Genomic DNA, 12596 nt, shown 5'->3' with positions numbered 1-12596 from the left:
AATTTTTGTGTGTTCGCAAATGTCCTTGAGTCCAAAATGAGCAAAAAAAGACAAAAAAAAAAAAAAAATAAGGTCAGTCTGGAAGTTAATAGGCAGCAAAGAAATGTAGCAGAGGCAGAGATTATGCTTTAAGTTTTTTTCCCCCTTTCCTGCTTATCCAAGCTGAACCTCTGCAATATTTAAGCTTTTCTATAATAATTATATCATCGTTAATATCATAATTGAATTTGGTGTATTTAAATTAAGTATTTGAAATGTGTGTTTATCTCTGCAGTGCTCAGTAATCAGGCCTGCATGGAGGAGATGGTGCTTTTTGTTCTCCAACTGTCTATCACGAAGCTCTGTGATATTAAATCGTATGTGTTATCATTTAATTTCTTGCATTTCTTCAAAAACCTTTCTGAATGTGTGGGTGTTTGCAGAGACTGTTAGTCAGGCAGTGTCGTGAATATAATTGTTTTTCTTGAAACCCTTTCTCTCCCATATGGAACTTTTGTCAATTTTAATCAACATAAGAGGCAGAAATAAGGCCTTTAAAGTGTGTGTTTATGTGTGTGTTACCTGTGGCCGTAGCTGTCTGCTGATGTCGTTGGGGTCCAGGGCGAACAGCGCCTCCCGTGCTCCGACGTACAAAACCCTCTCGTGGTCGGACAGAGTCAGCATGCTGTAGTTGAACACTCCCTGAATGCTGAACCTTGCCATGCTGTCCAACACATCTGGATAAAGACACACAGATGCATCATTACATTACTGTTAGCTGCAAAATAGCTCATCTTCCCTTTCAGCTGATCTGCAGACAGATAACCGAGAAGAACATTTCACACTTCCCATGTGGAAATTTGATGATGTCTCAGCTTATTAGCACCTAACCTCACCCCCAGCACCACCTATACAGTCAGATATATGTCACCCATTCTGCTGGTACTGTGTGTGGTACATCTCACCCACATCTTTGCTTTAAGATAATAATAAGAACTATGTGTTCTCTTACAGAGCACCTGAGAGCTCCTGCACATTTTAACACTGTGGCCATGAACTTTAACCATCTCAAATAATGCTGTTGAGCATTGGCGTTACAGAGGGGTGGGGGCCCTGTGGTGGCCACCCCTGAAATTCAATTGGCCACCCCATTATCCTTACCTTTTCTACTCTGTGCTGTCTTTCAGAGGCTGTAGTGTAGTGGTATCATATTAAACTAGATGACCTAATGCATCTCTTTTTACCAACCATGTCATGCTAGCAGGAAGGAGGCTAAATAACTGGTTTTATGGCCTGCAACAAAGTTAGCATTTAGCAGCTAAAGAACCAGATATTAAAACAGAGCTAAGAGGAAAGTCAATATTGGACTGGCATTTGCCAGGTGGCCAGAAACACGACTCAACAGGAATGCTAATGTTTCTGGTGTGTAAATAGGCAACTGTTTTCTAAAACATTTGTCATATCAGCTTTATAAAAGTGATCATTTTACAATGTTGTGTTTACAGCTTGTTGGTTTTGCACACAAAACGGCTTGTAGTGTTCTCCAGTTCAGCAGATAGTGGACCAACAGCCCTCTCATTTCATTCAAGTGGCTAAAATATTCAATTTGGAACCATTTACACCTCTGCTACGTCCTCGACTACCAGAGTACCACAGTGCATTTACAATAATTTGCACTTTACACACACTGAGAACGTCCATTTGAAGATAAACACTTTCAAATGAACAAAGACAGTGAAAGTAACAAAACATCAGCACAACATACACGTAACGGAAGTTATGAAAAAAAGCATTTTTGCTAAAAGCTCTCACAGTTATAACTCATCAGGTCCTAATGGGTTTGCTGAAACTAGACACGGTATCTAGCTCCAAGATCTGTTGTAAACTATTCCTGCAGGATGGCACTGAAAGCTTCCCAAGCTCTGTATTTACTTTAAGAACCTGGAGCAGAAACCAGTCTTCGGGGCAAGTCTGATAAGTTCCAGATCTGCGTGTCAGAAGTGAGATAAGGTGCTCGTCTATTTAGAAAAGCTGTGCAAATAAACAAGAGGCAATGATGCTCTTGCCCTACCAGCCCTTGTTTTGATGTGCACCATTACAGCCAGCAGTTATGAATCTAAAAGGAGAGTGAGCATCTAGAGCCTTTTAAAGTAGTAGTATATTGATGAATATAAATAAGTTCATCATATATCAGGACTGATAGAAATGGTTTGAAAGTCTGCACAATCACAATCGTTTCATCTTTAAAAGAAACTAACCTCCAACAGCTTCAGTCAGCCAGTGCTCTAATGTGAGTCTTAAAAGTGAGTTTGTTATTGAGCCAGATACCACGAGGTTTGCATTCATACACTTGTTCAATACAAATTCCATTAAGACGGGTAATTTTCAAATTGAGAAAATCTGCTAATCTTGTTTTGGAAAACAACTTAAATTGTGTTTTGCCTCAATTTAACGCAGCTTTTAGACTAAAGATTGTTAAAAGACTCATACAATCAGCACTGCAGCATTAAGAAGAGCAGCTTAGGCTAGACAGAGCACCTATACACAACAATACAGGGATTTAGAGCTGGACCAAGAGGCATTATTGTGAATGGAAAATGGGATCGGAGTGACAACGTGGACAGAATGCAGAGCTTATGATTGCTTATAAATGCACACTAATAATGAGAATAAATCTGTGTGATTAGATTGCTGCACATCCAGATGCGAATCGCATTTTAATACAAGACCTAAATGAGGCTTTTTCCTCTGATTAGGCTATCGCTCAGAGTATTAACGGAATATTAGCCTCCTTGTAAATTCAGTCATTGATCAAACAGTTGGATCGATGTGCTTTGTCTCAGGACTGTCTAATTTGTTGCCCATATTTTGGGGATTGTTTTTCATTTTGCTGCTCGCAGGCCGACACCAACAATCTTAGAAAGATTATAAGAAAATCACAAAATGTTCTTTCCACTGCCCCATCTGCAGGGATTGCTGAAAAACCAGAGCTGACTTTTTTCATCAAAATTTAAAAAAGATGCACCCACTGTTTTGCTGTTCAAGCTCACACTCACGCACACACACAAACACACGCCCACATACACACACACACACACACAGACACCACTGAAATCCCCTGACTAGCATGCAGACAAACTAGTGGTGCAGAGCAGATGAGAAAGCAAGACAGAGACAGGAGGAACGAGAGAAAGGATGGTGTTTAGTTTTCATTATCCACACTCTTGTTGCTTGTAGAGTCACCTTGTTCTCCCTCTCCTGCTCTCTCTCACTTTATCTGGGCTGATAGAACGTGTGCAAAACAAGAGGCGACGACAGTCTGTGCTGCACGTAATGCGATCTCATAAATTGAATAAGAATATTTCTTTTTTGTTTTGTTTTCTACAGCAGGAATATTTTCACTTCTTTTGCCGTTTTCCTGACTGAAAATAGCAGCTGACATCCATGGAGGGAACAGCAGGAACTGGTGTGATTTATGGTGTGACTAACTGCTCATGTGACGCTGTGGCCTAGTTGGGACTAAATAGACTTATATACATGGAGCGGCGTGTACTGGATGAAGGGGTTGTGTGTTGTGTGTGTAATAAAATAAAAGAAGGTTAGAAAAATGAGGCCTGTTGAAAGCTCGATGCTGTAACTATTTTAGTGTTAATCAAATAATCCATCAAACTATTTGTATAGCATATTTCATACAGTAGTAGCGCAGTTCCAAGTGCTTCACAAATGATTGACAAGACGATAAAAAGGCAGAATTGAGTAAAAGTTCCAGCGGCTCGGAGCATAATTAACTAAAACTTAAGGAGTCCTCGATGTCATTGAACTGTTTCTCATAGAAATTAAGGTCAGCTTTAGTTAAGATTTTGTTACTTCAAATACCCGTTCTATGCCTGCGGCAACATGAAGTGATGCTTTTTATTTTCACAGAAAACATTCCTTTCAACTGAGCTCAATCGCATCAAACTCATCGACCATTCTACACCAATGGTGGCAGCCACAGCTTAACATGTCCTGAAAGTGCGCAGAATAATGGAATGTAAGAACATCCATATCTGCAGAGGACTACCGTGCGATATGGTGGAAAGCAAGAGCAAGAATGAACTGTCGAGCTCCAGATTTATCCAGTTAGACATCATCATTTGCCGTAAAACAGCAATGAAGTGACAATTATAGACCAAAGGTGGCGCCAGAGAACAAAAGCAAGAATCACAGGCATTTTCAGCTTGTGGGACAGAACCATCTCATTACAATATCAGGAGCCCCATAAAAAATTATAAATTTCTTCCCCCAATTTTGTCTTCCCCAGTTGCCATCTTTTGTTTTATTTGAAGTCATAATTACATTTTCTGGCAAGGCTGTAAAATGCTGTGAAAAAAGGAGCTTATATTTCACATTTAACATTTAGCGAGTTGAGCAGTCATAGGCTCAACTCCACTATGATTTTGGACTCCATCCACAGAGTGTTCAAGTGGGACCCCATTGGAGAGAACAACCTGGCCAGTGTCCCCTATGCAATTTGAGTTTGTGACCCCTGACGCAGGACTTTTGCAATGACGGCAAAGCGCTGATATTATTAGAGGATATCTATTTTAAATTGGACTATTTTCATGCATAAAGACATTAACTGTTCCAAGTTTTAACTGTTGACTCCAGATTAGTTGTAAAAAGTTTAAAAGCATTTTGACCATCATGGCACACCCTCCACTTAAATCCTCTTGCCGACCAGCCTTGTGTGTGCGTGTTTTAAACTGTAAACACACAGCAAACATTATAGAAAACCCGGTCAATCAAAAGTTATAGTTAAAAAAGCCTGAGAGGCGACATGTTGTGAGAGGCACAGAAGGATGGATGTAGAGAGATAGAAGAGAGGAGGGAATACGTAACCAAAGGAAGGAAGGGGGATAAGTACTGAAGTCAGCTTATTATCTGAAGAGCAGCGGTGTATAAACATTGGAGGGTATGTACGGATGAGGGAGCTTGATGAGAGTGAGTGGAGGGGGAGAGAGAGAGCGAGAGAGAGACACACACACACACAGAAGGAGAGAGGGAGAGAGAGAGAGAGAGAGAGAGAGAGAGAGAGAGAGAGAGAGAGAGAGAGAGAGGGCAGCATCCTCAGGGGAGAACTGAGCACATCTGCTGTGTTCCACACAGCCGGGCAAAAAAACTCCTGAGCTGACACACTTCCACAAACACACACACACACACACACACACACACACACACACACACACACACACACACTCACACTTGTGTGGAGGTACGTGATGGCTCTACACGCAACTCTGTGCAAGCATGAACACATACACGCACACAGAATATACAAAGTTTATGTGTGAGCTAAAAGACACATTGCACAAACACAAACACACACACACTCAGTCCTGAATAGTTCTCCAGGGTACCTGCTCACTGACTTGAACGTCTCTCCACCAACAGAGGGAAAGTTTTGCTCCGAGTGGCTTATTTGAAGTGATCAGCGGCTCTGTCATTAAGAGGCGATACGGGCAGCTGCACTTACCATCTGCAGCCACACTGTGGCAGCCCTGAGGCTACCTGCTGGGTGTGATGTGTCTGTAACAGACACAAGGCCGTCCACACCTGTGGTTCATGGCTATTTATGTGCATGTGAACGAGTCTGCGCATTTGTGTAAACAGCATCTGTGTGTTTAAGAAAAATCAGACTTTTTTTTGTTTTTACAGCTATAGAGCGCTGAATATACGGACCAAATCCTCAGTTCTAATAAAGATTGAGCAGAAAAGAACAAAAACAGCAAGAACATATTAAGGTCCATGAACATACTAACGGGATAATACTATAAAATCCTGTCTTTCTACTGTATTCTGAAAAGAACCAGCTCTATATTTACTGTATGTAAAACATTTGAATAATGTTTCAAGCTTTAAACTAGGATTGTTTTCAGACTTTTCCATCACTTTAAGGACCTGGTGTAAAGGCGGTTTGGGTTAAATTACAAAGCCTTTGATGCTTGCAGACAACAGTTTGCAGAGGGCAGAAGAAAAGGGAGAATATAAATAAAAGAATGCAAATAAAAAATGGAGGGCAGAGACGAGTGGAGGCATAATGAGTCCAACAGACGACAGGAGAAATACAAACAAAAAGTGCAAAAATAGAAAGCCAGACTAGAAAGGCAGAATACAAAAAATAAACAACTCAGAGGTGATCAGAGATCACTGCACTACAAGACCTCCTCACTGGTTGTGTGCAGTTTGTCTTTAGATGGTGTGAGACCGTGATAAAACATGGAAATAAAAAGAGACAGATGGGGGAAAATGGGTTTACCACCTTTCTTAGGTCTAATTTTGGAGTGAATACATGGAATGCATCATAGTAACAGACACCAAACTGATTGATGTAATATGAATATGTGGCTGTGAGCCACACCAGAGTGCACACTTGCACATTTTAGCTAATTAAGTAAAACTTATGTACGTTTCATTTGACTTTCTTCTAATTTTACAAAGCATACCATTTATTTTTAGATTGACTTCCTTCCCTTTAAACGGCCATTATATTGCCTGCATTGCATTTAACCCTGCACAGACATACTTGAGAAAGGCAAACCATCCCAGTGAAATTGTAACTTCCCCTTTCTGTCAAAGACAAGTGCTGAAAGAAGTACTCGACCGAGCCAGACTAGCAGCTGGCTCGTCCAAAGGTGACAAAATCTGCCTACCAACATCTCTAAAGCTCACTGATTAATACGTTACGTACATCTAATTTGTTTTATCTGTACAATAACTGAAGTGTTAAGCTAAGCTAACCAGCTTAAAATATCAAACTATTGCTTTAAATAAAAGAAGTAAGACCATGCTAACGGCGTGTAGGTGGCTTTTTAGTGTTCTGGTTGGCTGAGGCAAAGCTAACTCCTCATGCCTCATATGATACCTTTAAAGTCACCATATTTGTACGTATAATCTTAATCTTCAAATAGTAATTATGGCTGTCGGATAAATGTAGTGGAGTAAAAGTACAGTATTTACCTTTAAGATATAGTGGTGTTGCAGTTTAGGATGAAAATGGAACTTCAAAATTGTTCTTAAATACAGTACCTGAGCAGATGTACTTCCCAACACTGTAAAATACATGCAGTCATTGTATCATTACACAGTCGGGAACAGGACAACCTGGAATAACTGATTTGGTTCACGACAGGAAGCTACAACATCTGAGACTTGACAGTGGGTAGCTCCTGCCTCGAACTACCAATTTCACATTAGCCGTCTCTCATTGATTTTTTTTTTGTTTATACTTGTTGTTGCGCATTTCATGTTTGACAGACTGTCCTTGAGTGCACCACGAGGGAGACTTTTCACTCAGTCCCTGTGCACAGCTGCAGTATCATGCAGTAATAATCCAGCTTCAGAGAAAACATTACCAACCGGATGATACGATGTAGCAGAGTATAATACAACCATAGTGTTTATGAAAAGATAATGTGAGCCTCTTGCAACACAAGGTAACAGTTTAGCAGCCGATGCTCATGTACTGAATGTGTTTTGCTTCTTGGAATTCAGCACAAAGGACAAAAAGGCTTGTTTTAAAGCTGTGCTAGAGGATCCCATTGTGTACTTAAATGAACTGAAACCAAGGGCTGCCTGAAGGTAGGATATGAAGCTATGATAGAATGGGATTCTTTGGTCAACAATGTGGTTATTGGGTTGAAATATGCAACACTCGACCAAAACCAGTATGGAATCTTACTGTAAAGCCTAAATAAAACAATGTTTTTATTCATACTGGTAGCTGTTTGCTTTATGGTGACATTAACTAGTGCGACTCCATGGAAACTGTCACTATCAGCATGTGTATAATGCATAATGTTCATGTAGGCGTGCGCACACTTCATTGTAGGGTATCTCAGGGTCACTGCTTCACCATCCAGCCCAGCAGCAAACCGAGCCAGACCAAACAGGACTCCCGTGCGGGGTGGAGAAGTAGGCGGAGGAAGAGGGGATGAGGGGGAGCGCCTGTTGCTTCACGGCCGGCTGGAAAGGTCTCGCTCTGGGCCTCGCCTCTGTAATCTGCCTCCATCAGCCTTCCAGTGGAGCTCCAGCCTCCCTCTCCCTGTCTGCTATAAATACATCCAGCCTCTGCTTATAGCTCCTAACCGCCGAGCCACTCACACACCAAACTATGATTAAAGGCCTATTTTGGGGAGAGCTTTGAAGCAGCGACAAACACCGAATGAGAGGCAGAGACAGACAGACAGAGGAGGGAGAGACGTTGTGCAGCGCCCACACAAACAGACAGACATACCCGAGCGTGTGCACGGAGCGTCGTCAGACCCTCATCTGAGCAGGTACCCTCTTTGAAGGGAAAGACAACACCGCTCCCACAAAGGCACACACACTCCCACGTGGATGCTCAAGCTTTGTCTGCTGAGCAGACGGCAAGTTCACAGGAGAGTCATGTGTACGACAGAATGAGAACACGGAGATAGAGACAAGAAAGGGAAAGATATATATTCTTTCACTGGCTAGATCTGCAAAAACACCTTTTATCAATTGAATTTAGTTTATTTTAAATGATATGGTGTTGCAAATGAAGAGATTTATAGGATTATTCATACTGCAACACAAGGAGTTTGTTTACTTAACTCGCTTGTGACTGACTCAATAGGAAATAAAGAATAATAGCAACTACATTGATGAATACATTATAAAAGCACATGTTTTTAAGCCGAATAATTACTTGTCTCAGCCCTTGTTTGTCGGTTACGGAGCATTTGCTCCATGGCTTTCCCATTGTTTTTGATGAAGAGTCACGGCAATAGAGAGATTGAATTCAACAGCACTGGAAGAGTGAGATGAAGGGATGGGAGAGTGGGAGGAGAGGAAGTGGTAAAAGTGGATTAACACAACAACTGAACAAGTGAGCCCAGTGGGGGGATGATTTTTCAGGGGGTGAAGGCAGTAGATGAAAGTGGGAGGAGGAGGGGGGTTGGTGAAACAGCCTAGCTCGGTGGGGGGGTCGCCATTGCAATCCACAACAAGCAGAACAAATCAAGAGCTGCTTGATGCCACAAGTGAGGTTTTTCCATTCCAGCGTCATGGTTGAACATGTATGACTGGTACAGCGGCGAGCACCAGCTGGGGAGGGTTAGGCCTTTTTGTACCACTTTGTGGCGATGACACACACAAAGAGAGATAGAGGGGAGCCTGTGGAGCTCAACGGCTGCAGCATGGCACTGCTATAGTTTTGGAATTAGACTCACTGAATGATTCAGCTATGAAGTATTTGGTGAGACACAGGATGGGGGGGATCTTGTTAAAGTGAAAAGCTATTAGGACTATGGAACACTATTCTCAAACCCAGCTTAGTAAAGATAAAACATCCTTGTACTGTAGATATGGAAGTCTGTCAAAAAGAATCGAGGTAGGCTTCCACCCACTGTGCATACATCATTTATAAATAAAATGATCATTCATACCCTCAGATTAATTACTGTATCCCCATATGTTGCATGTACATGATCATGTGCATCTCTAGGAAGCTGAAACCTATTTTTTAATTTAAATTCAGATTAAATGATCAAATCATTCATCGTGATAAAATGCCACTGCAAAATGCATAAAACTGGCCATAAACAAGCTCTTCAAATTGCTTGTTTTTTTCCATCCAGTAGTCGAAGACCCAAATATATTCAATTTACAATCAAATAAAACTGAGAAAATCAGTGAATCCTCACATTTTGAGATGCACGAACCAGCAAATGTTAAATTACTTCAACAATTACTTGACTTTCAAAATTGTTGTTGATTATTTTCCTGTCAATCCTCCGCAGTACTGTATAATTTGTGCAAATCGTTAAGGAAAAAACTGGTGAAACTCCTGTTTTACCTGCAAACATATGATACTTCACAGGGGAAAGTTTTTGGCCACATGTTAAATGTCCAGATATCCCTATGTGCCTGCATGTGAACTGATCACATGTAAAAAGCTGTTTCACTCATGATAAACCACATGCGCCTGTATCAGGTATCATCACATGTGATACCCATTACGGATATTACAGAATTGTGCCGGTGTACATTATTCACATGGAATGTCAAAAAGCCACTTGTGCTTCTAAATGAAACATTCCCTTTTGTTTTAAGAACAATGGGTGGCAGGGATGGTTAATATAATGACAACAGAGGTAAACCAGTGCGTCAGTTTAACTCAGCACTCCTACCACAAGACGGTGCTTTGGATAGAAGCAGCCTTCAAGTGGCGTTTTCATTTTAATCCACATGCCCACTTGACCACACATCAGCTCTCACAAAGTCAGCATGACAACAGAGCACACTCCAGGTCCTGACATCTGGTCCAGGCTGTTAATCTTCACTGACCAATCAGCGCAGGGTCAGGGGATGAGTGACACTCATAGCAGATAAAAAGCGGTGATGAATCTCCTTCTTCCTCCCCCCCCCCCTCTATCTATCCTCCCAGTCACGCACAGCCTCTCTCTGCCTCCTCCTCTGCCTCCTCCTCTGCCTCCCTCTCAACCACTCATTACTGTAATTGGAGGGTTTGGGGAGATAGGACAGAGAGACAGAAAGAAAGTTGGGAAAAAAAGAGAAAGGTTGAGAGAGGTTTCTGGAGGTCAGAGGCCCAGCCCTTTTCCACTCTCCTTCTGCTCTGTTTTTTTTCCCCCGCCATCTCTCATTCTATCTTTCTTTTTCTAAATCAAGAGGCATGCATTTGCTTTGGCGTTTCTTTAAAGATGCAGGGCTCATTTGCTGCATCAAAGCGGGCTAGATTTTCAAACCAAATATCAAGTTTCGAAGGGCTCTATTTCTCCTACCCTCTTCACCTCCCTCTTCCCTTTCTTTCTCTCATTCTTTCTTTCTGCCTTTCTTTGTTTAACCACAGCTGCTGCGTTCTGTCATAGTTTCGGCTTACTGGCCTCTGTCATTTGGCTGGGCTGAGGAGTGTATGTGTGTGTGAGTGTATGAACCCAACAGGAGGAACCAAAAAAGAGAAGAGAGAGGGAAACAGGGTGTCTGAGAGGAAAATACGGAAAGGAGAAGGAGAGGAGAGTGGTGTTATCAACTTAAGTATTCTGTGGTCAATGGAGGGCGTGATGGATGCTCCAATCAACTGTGGCCAATTCCTTCAAGAAAGGAAAAAGAACAAGAGACAGAATGAAAGAGGCAAAGGTGAAAGAACCATATAAAATCCCTTCCTCTCGAACGTTTAAGTATAAAGAGGAAAAATTATATATTTTTCTTATTGTCAACAAATGAACCCATGAAAAGAGCCAACGTTAAACTGATCCTTCTAGAGGTGCAGACCTGAGCTATATGACTTGGACTCAAGCTGGGTTCCAGTTGAGACTCAACTTGACAAAAACTCTCAACTTGAGGTTTAATATTCAACTTTTGAAATAAGAAATAATTAATCTCACAAAATTTGAATTCATAATTAACAAAAATAATCCTTGCTCTATTCTATATACCTTAGGTTTTCCAGACCTTACTTGGTCTAACCAAGTAGGTTATGGTTCCTAATTTATGCTAAGGTTAGCAAAGATAGATACTTAGACAGTTGCTGAATATTCTCTACTGGTGTTACCCTACATTTTACTATTCACCACTCACACTGGCCACTGTAAAACTAAAGTTACATATAGAGAGATTCCTAACTTTGTGCAACCTCCAAGGCTGCAGGAAGGACTGTGGCTAGCCTTAATGTTCTTTGACCAGCTAAAGCCTGAACTTATAACGAACAATGACTAATCTGTCTGTACCACAGACCTGATTCCTAAAAAGAGTCGATGAGCCATAGCATTACCCAGGGTAACATGTTCCTTCTTCAGGGTGAACATGGGTAATGTTTGATTTAAACCAATGCTTTGTCCAGGTGCAGTAAATGTATACTAATCTGCAGCTCCAAATAGTGCTCAACAAATGTACTATTCAGTCCTGTTTGAGTGGCGTTTGCTAAAAACTACAGCACCCATCTGATTTAGATAATGACTGAGCTACGAACCAGTGGGCTTGGGTCTGAGTGCCACAGACAAGCCAGAAAGGTATGAAGAATTGTGAGGCTAAATCAAATAATTGAGCATAGCGTTAGTTCAGGCAGGGCACGAAGTCAGGCTTAGCTTTCAGTTACAGCTATATCATACGATCACAGCTAGTCATAAACATACATCAGCTGATTCCTCTAAGCTTCCCATTGGATACCATACACAGTCAGCTGACAGCTCACCTGATTTCCTCAAGCATCCAATTGGCAAACATCATGCATGGCGCCTTATTTAAGCTGCTTTAGCCTGCCTGCCTATCTCTGCTGCTCCCTCTACAAGCCTTTTGCACCCACCTCCACCCCAGCTCCTCCTTTTATGTTGTTTCTAATTAATCAATGTCATTTTCTGATTGCCATTGATGCTGCTCTGTTCTGTACCCTAGGGGTCTCTGCTGCCGCTCTCCTTGTCTTAAACTTTTCCATGTATGCACATGGAAGGGCAGGGAGGTGTGCTCTCCCTGCCTTAAGGTTTTCCACATAGGCACGCGGAAGGACAAGGAGGTCCCAGAACAGAGCCATACCGCCAAATGTAATTCTGCTTGGAATATAAGATATTTTGACGAAAGTGGTCCTGACTGAAATGTTG

The 12596-nt window shown here is 41.6% G+C and overlaps 1 protein-coding gene across 3 annotated transcripts in view; it reads right to left on the bottom strand.

Annotated features, from left to right (window-relative positions):
* The window catches only part of sema4c (sema domain, immunoglobulin domain (Ig), transmembrane domain (TM) and short cytoplasmic domain, (semaphorin) 4C), a 91333-nt gene that overhangs the window by 28359 nt on the left and 50378 nt on the right, over window positions 1–12596 (bottom strand). For all 3 annotated transcript variants that reach the window (XM_051421384.1, XM_051421383.1, XM_051421382.1), the window contains one exon: window positions 562–716. In XM_051421384.1, the coding sequence (XP_051277344.1) occupies window positions 562–716 (155 nt within the window). The remainder of the gene's footprint in view (window positions 1–561; window positions 717–12596) is intronic.

This window comes from Dicentrarchus labrax, unplaced genomic scaffold (genome assembly GCF_905237075.1).
Source record: "Dicentrarchus labrax unplaced genomic scaffold, dlabrax2021, whole genome shotgun sequence".
Taxonomy (NCBI): domain Eukaryota; kingdom Metazoa; phylum Chordata; class Actinopteri; family Moronidae; genus Dicentrarchus; species Dicentrarchus labrax.
The sequence above is the reverse complement of the archived record's forward strand: the minus strand, read 5'-3'. Positions and strand labels throughout refer to the sequence as shown.